This window comes from Rhea pennata, chromosome 5 (assembly GCF_028389875.1).
Source record: "Rhea pennata isolate bPtePen1 chromosome 5, bPtePen1.pri, whole genome shotgun sequence".
Taxonomy (NCBI): Eukaryota; Metazoa; Chordata; class Aves; order Rheiformes; family Rheidae; genus Rhea; species Rhea pennata.
The window spans coordinates 32,817,314-32,830,586 of NC_084667.1; the positions used below are offsets into that span (position 1 = coordinate 32,817,314).

The following is a 13,273-nucleotide window of genomic DNA, read 5'->3' on the forward strand; positions in this document are numbered from 1 at the left end:
AGGGTCTCCTCTGCTGTGTGCTATTCATGTGGAAGTCAGGGGGGCGATGGGTGGGTGCTGGGGGCTGCTGGTGTAGATGCAAGCAGCAGTTAGCTATTACTAACATAACCCGGGGGGTGCAAGCAGGATGAAGGACAAAGACAAGCATAGGCTAATACTGCACACGCACAGGTTAAAAGACAAGCATATACTAGTAGCGGGCAGTCATCGGGTATCTGGAGCTGCAGTACCAATGGCTTCAAGGAGCCGAAGGAATTTCTCTGGTTTCTGTCTCTACAGCCGAGCAGTGGCGCGGTCACCTAAGCAGCCAGCGGAGAACGGGCCGCTGCTTCCTCGCTGGGCTAGAGACTGGGCGGCCGGCTACAGAAATAGCAGCAAGGCAGCCGTCCCCGCCGTGCCGCCCCCTCGCCCCGGCTTGCAGCACGGCGGCGGGGCGCCAGCCTGTGTGTGTGTGTGCGCGTGTGCGTGTGGGAGAGCGAGCGAGGAGCAGGTGGGCCGGGCTGCGGCTCCGCCCCGCGCGGTTCCGCTCGGCCATAGGGCGCCGGCAGGCAGCGCCGGGCCGGAGCGGGCTCTGCATTGGCGGGCCCGCTTGTCAGTCCGCGGCCGTGCGAGCCCCACTCTCCCGCAAGCTGCTTCCAAGGTCTGATTCTGGAGCGCTGGCCGGTGGCAATGGGAAGCGGCGTTGGATGGAATAAAGTTTGCAGCACTTTGGCACTTGGCTGCTCACATCTTCGATGCCCATGGCAAGAATCGGTGCCTAAGCCCAGCAGCTAGTGGGGAGGCAGGCACGCCTTGCTGGTTCGCTGTTTGTGCGGCTATTGCAAAGTTTCAGCTATTTTAATGTACTAAACCAAGGATTCTAAGTATCAGCCCTCCCCACCCCCACCTCTCCTTCTAGGTAGGCAAGAAATATTTTTATTCTGTGGATTAGAGAACTTTTTGCATGGAAATTCACTGACTTCTGAGTGGTCTCCGTTTTGGGGAAAAGGGGAAAGGATTTATTTTCATCGCACTTTATTTTTGTTTTCTGGATCGCAGGATTTTTGGAGCTATATGGAGGGATCTCAGGATGGTGTGCACCAGGAAAACCAAAACTTTAGTGTCCACTTGCGTGATTTTGAGTGGAATGACTAACATCATCTGCCTGCTGTACGTGGGTTGGGTCACCAACTACATTGCGAGTGTCTATGTGAAAGTACAGGAGCCGATCTCAGAAAAAAAGTTAGAGGAAGACAAAGGGGACACTTTAAGGATTATAGAAAGGCTGGACCATTTGGAAAATGTCATCAAGCAGCACATACAAGGTACCACCTTACCCTGCGCTTGCTTCCCCCCACCTCACCCCACCGTGCTCCTTTCTGTGTGCAGACCTCCCACCCGCTCCCGCCGCGTTTGGGGGGGGACAAGACACATTCCTGTTGCTGTGGGGGGAGAGGCTTTCCTCAGCACAGAGGAGCAGTGTAAGGCTGCGGGGCGTGCGGAGGTCCCCAGAGGACCGTGCCGGGGCGCGGCGGTTTGGGGGCCTCTGCGATCCCCCCTGCTCCAGGTTGGCCTCTGCGCAGGGTGGTGAGCCGGGGAGCTGTGGAGACCCAGGCAGCTGGGACTCCTGGGCCGGCTTGGCCTGAGCACCCAGGCACTTCAGCTGGTGGCAGCCCTTCCCAGCTGCGCTCGGCTTGTTGCTTTAATAAACCTGACCTCGGCTCTGTGGGTGTCTGTGTCATGTTAAAATAGGGATTTCATGGGGAGGGCTCAGCACGAAGGGCAGAGGAGCCTCTTCAGGTCTTGCTGTTGCCATCATTGGTATTATCTTTCTTTTCCAAAACGGGTTGCTGCGAGGGAAATTTTTGTTCCCCTCCCCCTGCATGCCTGACTGTGCTAATCCATGCTGAGTCTGTGTGTGTCCGGGTGTGCTCAAGGTTTTTCTGTAGTGCCAAGAGCCCTTTGGGATTATAACTGGGACAGTCTCTCATCTGTGTAATGCCTTTTTAATTTGATCTACTACTGAGGGGAGCTCTAGGGGAAGGGTACAAGTAGGAAGGGGGGGGAGGGAGTGGGAAATAAGATGATTATTTCCTGGGCGTTTGGGATTTTACATGATTTTGCTTTTCTAGGTGATATTTAGCTAGTGTCTTCCTTTTAATGTTCATCTTCCACATCAAACAATCCCTCCCGCACTCTGTTAAGTTGATAAGATTCTAAGGAGGTGGGGAAAAGGGGTAAATGAGACCTCTCACAAAATCTAAAGGGACTGTCTTTTGCTGTTCTGCAAAAGGTCTAATGAAGGTTCAAATCCCAGGTCTGGCCTCTTTGATATGTGTCTTAAGTCTGCCAAGGTTGAGCAAACTATCTGGTAAATGATAATTATCACCAGTACACAAAATCTTGCCTGCTTCCAGGCAGCTTTGGCCAGCTGGGCTTCTGTGTTCTGGGAATATGAAGAATGGTGGAGTAGGCAGAGTGACTGATCGCATATGTACTGAGCTTCCCCCTGCCTAGCTGTGCTCAGGACTGTTAAAGGCCAGCTACTCCATTGTGACTTGTACCAATATTTAAAACTATGACATATCACTGTTCAATATGTATGTCCCTCCTTCTTTCGGATAGTCTTGTCATCTTGAGTACGTTAGTAAAATATTTCTTCTTTCTGGAAGATGAGTGATAGGGAGGCCTGCAAGTTTTAAACTCGAGGACTGCATGAGAGAAGTTATCTTGATTCCTGAAATGGATTTTGAAAAGGGAATAGATTTTTGTCCGTGTGCCAGTGGAGTGCACTGTGGAAGCGTGTATGAAGGGAAGCATTTTTTTCAAAAGGCCCTTTAAGAGCTAGATGTATGAATTTCATTGACTTTCCATATGGGTTTGGAGCATAAGTCCTTTTAGCTCCTTTGCTTTTGTCAGTGTGATGCCCTAATAATACTTTTTTCAAGGAAAATAAATGTTTGTATCACCATGTTACCTCAGTTATTGGTTTTCCTTAGAGTAGTGTAGAAAGGTTATAATGGTAGAGTATAGCATGGATTAGAACATAAATTTATTTTGTGACTTTTTGTGACTATTAAAAGAGAAAATATTTTTAAAATAAAATTCAGTATGAAAGTTGAAACTGTCTTCTAAAAATATATATTTAGAGGAAAAATGTAAAGTTTACAAAATTGTTGTAGCTTATTGGAACCATTAGCCCTTAACAAAGGGAGACAAAGAAACAAGCATAGATCATTATTCCAAAGTGAAATTTTTTTGTGCTTGTACTTGCCATGTCATAGGTGCTGGGGTCTATGAGGAATTTTTATGGCAGAGAATGCAGAGTAAGTTGTTACTGTAATCAGGTTTTGCTTATTGCTCTAAGATGCTATGACTTCAAGGCCATGCTGCAAAACTCATTGAAGTCATTGGAAGGAATCCCCTGAACTTGAGTGGGTTTTGAATTATCTTCAAGCTAATCAGCTTGAAGATAGCTTCAAGACACAAGTTTGGGATTCGTTGGCATAAATTGGGTAAGCCACTTGCCATAATGGTTCTGGACTAGTTGTAAGTTATCTCTAGTTTGCTGTTAAACTTTTGCTTGAACCACTTCTTTCTTTAATTTTGGTGAGAGCTGTCAATAGCTCAGATGTCTGTGACTGTGCATTCCCCCCCCCCATCCCATGTGCTCTCTTCCCAATTTCTTGCCCCTCTTCTTTCCTCCCTCCTTCCTCCTCCTCCCCCGCCTCCCCCCCAAGGTGGTACTCACACTGGTCTGCAGCAATGTTCTGCAATGCTGAACAGACTTGAGTTAGCAAGGGTAATATAATCACATTCTGTAAGATATTGTGCAAATACCAGAAAGCTAAACTGCAGTATTTTACACATGGGACTATGCTAATATTCTATTTTAATTTATTTTCTGATTAAACAATTCAGTTAGATGCCACCTGGGAATTCTTTTAGAATATAAGTTGCAATCTTGTAATATTTTATCAAGTGTCCTGGAAATGAGAGGCTGTAAGAGGTGCCTTCATATAAAATACTTTTTAAACTATGTATTTTAAAAAATTAACATATTTTCATGGCAAGAAAAGTATTAGACTGGAAATGGTTTTCCAGATGAGAGAAGCTGAGAGAATGAGAGTATGCATGCTTCCTGTGTTTGGAAAACAATATGAAAAGGATACTGGTCTTACATTGGCAAAGAATGGAAAAGTCTGGATACAGAAATACGTATCTGCCACGTTGTAGATCTTTTTATTCATGCTTTCTCTGTTCTGCAAATGCTGAAAGGCAATCATCTCTGTGTGCTCTATTTCTAGGCTCTGGAAACGGAATAAGAGTAGATACCCTCAACCATATCTGCTCTGCTTGTATGGTACTCATCCCCTTCTTCCTTACATCTTAATTTAGATCCTGTAGTTTGAGAGTTACGCAAGAGTCGCTACAGAATTAGTGCTAAAAAGATTCCTCCCCCACCCTTCATATCTTTAGTAGGAGGCATGCATTTTATACAAGCAAGCAACCTATTGAGAGAAAGTTTGGATTTCCATTTCCTTTCAAGTTTGCAAGCAAGATAATGTTTTTTTCTTTTTAAGATAATTGTGTCTGTATGTGTAAAAGAAAATGAGAAAGAGACCGGATGGACAGTTTTACGCAAAATGCAGTCTTTTTTGTTTAACAAAGGAGTGTAGCAAATATGTTATTTTTTACTCCAAGCTTTATTACCAGAAAGTATACTTAAAGGACTAAGGTTAATGAATATTGTATTAAATGACATGTTTATGGTTCCAACTAGAATTTGAAATCAGTTGTCTCAATTTGATCCAAAAACAGTATGTTCTATCAAATCCATAAGGAACAAACCGATTAAAAAAAAAAAAATCATTAATATTGGTACAAGAGTGCCTCAGATCACAACATCATTCGTCTTAATAATGCATCATGTATTTACTCTGTCACTTGAAGAAGTGCCCTGAGTAGAGTGTGCAGTAGGAAGATCATGTGAGCAGATAGGCTACCCTTATTTTGTAACAACAAGGGGAACAACATTAAATTGCTGCCTTATTGTTGTTCATATTTTCTGCAGCCTACTTTTAGACTGTCACAGATGGTGATGAGTGGAACCTTTTCCTTAAAAAGCTGTGATATGGCAAAGCACTTAGAAGACTTAGAACCTCTCATGCGTTCTATCCTGTTTGCCTTATTACACAATGTCATTTTACGTTGTTCAGCTTTCCTCATTTTAATCAGATGATGTTTGACTTCCTACATTATTTTAAAAGATTATGGACTATGAAATCTATGAAATTAACTTCTTTTCTTCTTATCCACTAGGAACCTAAAAACATTTAACATGTGTATCAAGTGTTTAGAGTGTATTTATGTTGAAGTTGTGAAAACATAGTACCTTTCTGAACCTTTTGAATTCTTTAAGACAGCAGTTAATCACTAAGATACCTGTATTGTGCTAGGCATTTTGTCTCTGATCTTTGCTGGGTGCTGCATTTGTTGTCGTAAATAGAAGGTCAAGCACTGTGTGGATATATATGGGGGATTTTATGAGAGAGGAGATGTATATATTGCCTCCTAACTTGCCTCTTAGAATGATTTGCTTGGTGGATTTTACTTCAGCTAATGTTAGACGTCTAGTCGTCATGTGTGGTCAGTTAGAGGGAGGAGAGATCTCCAGTGTGTGATTCATTCTGTGTGTCTTTGACAGGTGTAGGGTGGAAGGAATTGCCTTCTGAAAATGCATATTTTGAACCTTGGAACTAGGTTAACCCAGATTCTTTACTTTAGCCATCTAAACGTTTGGGTAAGTAAATCCCATGCTTGGTACTTCCCTTTTATTTATTGATCTCAAACATGTAGTATGCAGTATGAAATCCACTGCTTCATGGTAGCTGACTATTCTTTGCAGCCTGGTTAGCTAGGATCACGCTCCAGAATTCCATAAAGTCAGACTCACTGGCTTTCACATAACTGCTCCACCATGGCTCTTATTCTTGTAACCGTTTCCTTTTGGAATAGTTACTTGAGAAATCCACCCAGCCTATTTCCCTCAAGCACAAAAGCAATTAGACATATTTATTACTTGCTGCAGTACGTTTATTCTGCTGAGAAACAGAACAGCACTAGACCATAGCCCTGGGACCCCAGCTCTTGCTCCGCTACAAAGGACTCTACATTCACAGTGTCTGTACAAGCAACAAGTGTCAGCTGTCCTGTGTAACTAATTGCAAGAGAAGAAAGTATTTGGTTATATAAAGAATGCGGGATAAATCCCATTATTTTTTCTCTTTAGGCTGTGACTTCTCAAGTCACCCTAGATTACTGCATGTCAGTGCAGATTAAATTGAATTTAACTTTTATGTTCTCCCATGCTTAGAAATGAGTATACTAAAGAAAACTTCAGTACAGTGTTTTCAGCTAGCAGACTGTTACTTATAAGTTACTGTAAATTTACCAGCATTGCTGGAGGTTTAAGTCCACTGAGGACTTAATGCTGTTAGTCATATTGACTGCAACTTAAAAATTCTTATTATTAAAGATTTTTTTTTCATGCTTTTCATGTCTTTAGTTGCCTAACAATTGTATTTCTGGTGGTCCTTCCAATAAGGATTTGTTTTACTACAGGTAGGACACAAAGGCTGAAATGCAGAAGTTTTAGTCTTCCTTCATTAAAGTAACTGACTTATTACTGGAGATAGGATGACTTCTTTTATGAAATTTTCCTTCTTAAATTTATTTCTTTTTCTTCTAATTATTTTAGCTAGATTGGTCTGTTAATTCATAAGATTTGTGCTGTGGAAATGACAATACTATTAGCAAAAAAAATCTCCCATCAATCTAAACTTTTGCTGTTCATCATCCAGTTTGAGAAAGGCTTTAAAATTAGAATTAATAATAATAATAATAATAATAAAGCCTACCAACAACCAAAGAAATCTGACTGACTTATATTATCAGTGACATTAGTGCTTCTTAAGGAAAGTAGAAGGTGGAAGAAAAGCTTTCTCAGAGTAGTAGAAGTTTCTTTTTTCCTGAAAATACTGAATTCTGCAGCATTGACACTGGCGACAAATAACTTCAGGAGTAGTGAACAGTGAAGGAAATGATCTTTGTAGAGACACTAAGGTGTTTAATTTGTAACAGATAGTACAAGAAGCTTTGAGATTGTACCGTTGCATGGTAATAAGAAAAGAACTGTAGGATGATATAATGGGCATACCTAGGAGAAAAGTAGTAGTCAGGTATGGTTATTTTAGTGAAGGAATTGTTTGCAACAGGTAAATTTAAAGGGCCAGATGGAAAAGCTATGTGAGCAGGGCAGGGAATGCAGGAGGGAAGAATTTTCTCTTACAGAAGAAATCTTACATTGAGGAAACTGTTAGAGAGAAGACCCTTTTAGGAAGCTCTTCTTCTATAGTGTTTATATGCTTATTCTACAGGACCATATGAAAACATTTGTCAGTGATGATTACTTAGCAGTAGCTAAATATCCTATTTGAACTAACGGATCATGGAGTAAACTGGCTGACCTAAGAAAGGCAAGTAGAGATTTTTGAACCAAAAGCATGTGAATGTTTTCATCAGAATTTAGACTACATCATTAACTACTGTTTGTGTTCATAAGTGGATTACACTGAGATACGATTCCAAGGTACCTTAAACTAATCTAAGTCTGAGAAGTCCTGACACTCCTCTCCCATCTGTGCCCAGCTGAATCTCTTTACCTTCATCTTGCGCACTAGCAATCAACACAGTTTGGTGAATTGATTAAGGAGTCTGGTCTGGCTGAAAACGAACCCTTTCCTGTTGCGATTGTGCCTTTTGAGCAGGAAACACAAAGTTGTATTTGGCTGCAAAGTGAAACTGAGTGAAAGCTCTGTGGTTCGGAGGGAAATTGACCTGGATTCTGTTTCCTTCAAGCTAGGCAATTTCTGTAGTTCACATGAAAGCCTTGAGAGAGAAGGCTAAAAAATGAATGTGGAGTCTGGAAATTGTGACTTCTTGCCCTCCACAAGTTCTGTAGTTGCTAAGCTGGAGAATTTTGTCTTTTCTGTCTGGAAAAGTTCATCTTGTGTTGGTATTTGCTTTCTCTGCGTGAGGGCACAGCTTCAGTGGAAGAAGTAGATTGTGTACTACAAGAGTAATCTTTAAGTGCTGCACAGAGGTGGGGATGTGTTTTTTCTGCTTAAGGTTTTGGACTCAGCTCAGTGCTTCGTTTATGCTGGGTTGGTGTTGCTTTTGAAAATTTTGCCTAGACTGACACAAGGAGCCTGCAGCTATGCAGAGGTTCAAACTTAGGTCTCTTGGTTTTCTACTAGACTGTTGCTTTCATTTTAATACTAGTGAATCATTTTATCTATATGGCCAAAATATTAAAAAAGAAACACTTAAAAAGAAACGTAAAGCAAGACCTACAGATAGTGATTAGGTCTTATGTATTGTGTGTGTGAGATCAGCTTGGCTCGATTTGTCATATTTTCCTGTGACAATACCTGCCTTTAATAATCTAATACAATAGCCATTCTTCCACTTAGGGATATTGTGGCTATGGGATTGATTGTAATCTGCTGACTGATGGTTGGTGGTCTGGATCTATCAAAAGATTGATAGAGTTGTATGTGAAGTATATTTTCTGCATTCCTAAAAGAAATACAAGAGTGTTACTGCATGTAGAGTTCATGAATGCACTTTGAAAACTGGCTCCTACATACTAATGATATTTATTCTCTGCATTTTGGGAACCAGATAAAACCCTAGAACCATATCCTGTGTTTTGTTTGTCTGTGGCTGATTGAGTGCGTTGTTTTGCGTGAGCTGAGTGCTTATGAAAGAGTCTGGTACTTTGCATCCACTTGTACAAGCACACATGCACAAAGTATGGTGTGTTCCATTGTATTGTAAAGACAGAGACTGGAAACAGTTGTCTGTCACTGAGCCTGGCATAAGCTGTGTGGGTTCTCTGTTGTTTCTAGGGCCAAAAGGATTAAGTTATTGCCTGCCTTTCTAACCTTGCTTCTTTGCCTGTGACAGACCACAGAAACAATTAAATTTAGTTTTATGCTGAGCAGAAAGCTCTTGTCATCAAAATTATGATATAAAAACATTTATTAACCGCAATATGGTGCGATAATCTTGTATTATCCATCTGCATGCTAGAAAGCATAAAGAAAATCTGTGATGATCTTTAAAAGTAAGTATTGGGCTCAGATCTTGAGATGACTGTGGCAGTCACAAAGAAAGCTTAACTACCTCTCCAGGGACACTTATCACATGGGAAATCCAGAGCTGCTGTTGAAACAGCCCAGGATTTCCTCATCGGCTGTTAATGTGTGGAGTGTGACAGGGGGCATAATGGGACTCAAATCATGTTTAGCTGTGTTTCACAGCTGTGCTTGTTTATTGTAGCCACAAGGCTATGATAATTTAGTTATGCTTGTTCTGGAGACTGGAGATTGGACTTCATGCAGAGTACTCTAGTGCCATAGTGCCCTTTAAGTTTAGAGCAGGAATTATGTGAATGCTGCTAGGAGGTGTAGTTTGCTGGTCCCCAACTATGAAAACCACTTATTTAATGGAATTAAATTTCAGACTGATGAAAAAGTGAAAATTGACTTCAAATACTGTCAGGCCTCTTCAGGGACAAATTCTTTTTCATTTGTCAGCTATATTATTTTCCTTTTAAGGTAGATTTTTCCCTCATTCATTTGTATTTTAATTTCTCTTCTAGTCTTCCTTGTTTTATTCACTAAGTTGTATTGTGGACTGAGGTCGGTGCTACTTCTTTCATACTAGACGGTGGAGGAATCCTTCTGTGCTGTCCTTGGCCTTCTGATACTGTGACTGCAGCCTGTATAGAACCACTTCTGGACTTCTTTATTTTAGGAACTTGAGAAGTAGCTCAGCAACAGCGTGCATGGTGGGACTCCACTATGCCACCAGATCCATTGAGTAGACACTGGAATTGCTAGGTGCCTGAGACTTAGTGTCTTCATGTTGCTCACACCGTTAAATCTATTTTGACTACAGTTATACATTTTGCTGTGCAGATGTATTCTCTGCATAACAGCATTGCTTTTGTTTTCCTAATAAATTTTCTCTACTCAACTGGTGTTTTGTAACCAAGGTGCTATTTTTATCATGGTATCTTCAGTTTCCTGAGGCAAAGGCAGAGTAGTCTAAGAGCCAAAGTCTGTAATTATTATAGTTCTTCAGCATCTCTGCCTGGCTTTAAAATAAGAAAATAAGAATATTATACTTGTTATTTTTTTCCATAGTATCAAGTTGCTACCCCGGACCCCTCTGCCTTTAAAATGCCAAAATATGTCATCTTAAATCAATACTGAATTCTTAGTATTTTCTCTACTGAAATTACGTGAAAATCTACCTTTATTCTTTCAATTACAATAATACTGTCAAAGTTATCTGAAATCTGAGCTGTCTTACGATTAGAACTGTACAAATGTATGGTGGAACACTTACCTTGAAGTGATCTTACTCTCCATTGGTAAGATCAGCACAAGCTTGGCCAAGGAGATGGATATGTGGTTAAATTTATACAGATTCTTAGTGGCAGCAGGTTCGACTCCCTATCAGAATTGCTCAGACAGATCGGACAGAACATGCTCTGTTGTCTTATTCAGAGAAAGGTTGTGAATCCTGTAGGAGGCAAATGCCTTAAGTGTGTAATAGCCAAGTCTGTTCTTCCATGTTAGTTTTTGGCCTGACTGATTCTCTCCCCAAAACTCATGTTTTAATTAACACATCTATAATACAACATAACTGCATAATTCCATAGTTTTACCTTTTGAAAATTCTTGGTCTCAGTGACATTCTGTGTAAGCAATAGGGGTGAGGAGGTAGAAGTCCTATTATAGTTTGGTCTTGCCAGTTCCTACCTCCTAAACTAAAATCCTTATTTTGAATATGAATATTTGGATCTTCCTTTTATAAGAGCTGTCACAGATGATCTCTTGGGGAAGGAAAAGGAGATTTCTATAAGCAGCTTTCTGAAGAATGTAAGAAAAAAAGATAGTATTCCTCTGTATTTTTTTCATAGAAAAGTGGCCATTGTAGCCTTTACTTTAGGGAAATAATACACGTTTTAGGCTGTGAAAGGAGCTATGTTACTTGCCGTATGTAACCTGAATCTAGCTAGAGATCTGTTTCATGAATCATCCAGCTGGTACAGTGAAGTACCTGTCCCCACTTTCATTGCGGATCGTAGCCTTTGAAACTTTTCTTCCTGCATCAAGTTACAACTTGCCAAAGGCCTGTCAACAACCTTTGATAAGCCGTATGTAAAATAAAAAGTACTGGATAAACTTCTGCAGCAGAGAGTCTCTGTGAGTCTGCACTGCCTGCTAAGGAATTATCATTACAATATAGTTCTCATTAGAGAAAGCACCTGTTGGGGTTAAGCTGGGCCAGAATAAGTAAGACTTGCAGAAGGGAGCATAGCATAGTTTTTAAAATCACTTTGTTTGTTTGTAATTTTACTAGTATATATATTGCATGACCACAAAACATGAAGTCAGCATTTTGCCCTTCTACTTGTGCTTTCAGCTGCTAACATGCACAGTGGGAAAGTTTGAGGCCTAGTAGCACACTGTAATTTTTACAGTATTTTTGTCTTAGAAAATCCATTCACTTCATGTAGAGGAATTTCGAAGATGAGAAGGATCAGAGAGGAGACAGTACAGAACAAACTGAAGGCTGCATAAGAATACACTAATAGTTTATCTTTTTTAGTTAATGTGAAACTCTTGCTACTGAGTGGAAACTCAATGTTTTCCATTAGCGCTATTGAAACTGGTGAAACTATTGTCACAGAGTTTACACTGAGTGGGCGAAAAAAGCAATGCAACATTTCTGATTCTATTGTGAAAGCTTTTTACAATCTTGTTGCTTTCAAAACCAGCTTAACATTCAGTAGGTTATGAGAAATATTTACCCGAATTAATTAAAATGAAAACCAAATCTAACTTTCAGACATGCAAGACTTAAATCTAGTTGATCTAGTTTTAATATACAGGTCTTTTAAAACAGACTTCTGAATCGGAAGCAGGCAAAAAATACTCAGATTGCATACAGTCAGAATTTAATAAGCAAAATACAGGTATTGTCACTGAAGTTGCGTCACTTTTGGTCTCCGGTGGTGCAGTAACGTCTTGTTTTCTTTCTTGTCGGAGTCTTTTAAGAGGCAGTAGAGTAAGTGTTCTGTGACTTTGCACATGATGTCAGCCGTAAAGGATTATGACCTCTGTAAACTGGGATATAACTGAGAGATTTTAAGTTTAACTAATATCTTTTCATGGTTGTAAAGTTGTACAAATTTAGAATGAATTTCAAACTTCTTAAATGTAAAAGTAATATGTAAAGTTCCTCAGTAATGTATAAAGCTATGGAAGTTATACCAGGAAGACTAGTGAATTCTTCTAAAAGAAGCAGCAGGAAAAAGCAGTAGCAGAATGGTACCAGAAGGCCTGTGTTTGAATACATCGTTGCCACCCTCAGCTTTCATTGCCCTAAATGTGGCCTCATAACAAGAGTACTTTTACTGCAGGAACATTTTCCATCTCATTGATTTATTGTTATACCTCATAGAAATGCAGTTCTATCAACATAAATGAGTTTATTAGCACAGCTTGCTTTTTCTTATATGAAAATTGTTAAAAAAAACCCCACTTTTTTAATGCTAACACTAGTATTCTGTTTACATTTAATTTGTAAGTGATAAAAACATTTTGTAAATAAATGGAGATATGTGTGTGTGTATATATACACATATACGTAAGAAATGTGTATGTATACATAAAAACATTATGCACCCCGAAGGTCTAACAGAGTTCTCCTTATGTGTAAAATGGCTACACTGAGGATTCTTAAGTCATCTCTTGAGGATGGGAAGGGTCTTTGCCATTGCCACATCCAAGCTGATGTGGAAAGAAAAAGGAAGAGTTCACAAAGGATAATAGAAGCACTGAAGTAAGGACTTGATTAGAGCAAGTAGGAGCATGCTTGCGAAGCATCTCCGTATGGGGGCAAAAGGAACAGACTACCATCATCTGGGAGTGCAAAGGACAGAATATTGCCTGAAGCATGTTAGAGTTGAGTTTTCAGAGTTGTTAGTGCTCTCAGCAGTAACTGAGTAATTAGCTGAAGGCTGGAGGAGTGAACCTAATGTGTTTCATTTCACCACTTGTAAGAGGAGACATGACTCGAGAGGATTGGCTGTAGTAAAAGTTTGCAGAATACAGGGTCACAGAGTGAATGGGGAGTCACATTATTAATTTTA

At 40.3% G+C, this 13,273-nt stretch overlaps 1 protein-coding gene across 2 annotated transcripts in view; it reads left to right on the top strand.

Moving 5' to 3' along the window:
* GALNT18 (polypeptide N-acetylgalactosaminyltransferase 18) overlaps positions 1-13,273 on the top strand; it is a 260,211-nt gene that overhangs the window by 28,205 nt on the left and 218,733 nt on the right. The window contains exons 1-2 of one of the 2 annotated variants that reach the window (XM_062576817.1): positions 652-898; positions 1,039-1,304. In XM_062576817.1, coding sequence (XP_062432801.1) covers positions 1,070-1,304 — 235 coding nt within the window. In that variant the 5' untranslated portion in view covers positions 652-898; positions 1,039-1,069. Of the gene's footprint in view, positions 1-651; positions 899-1,038; positions 1,305-13,273 lie in introns of those variants that run through there. The other variant, XM_062576816.1, reaches the window with a different exon arrangement.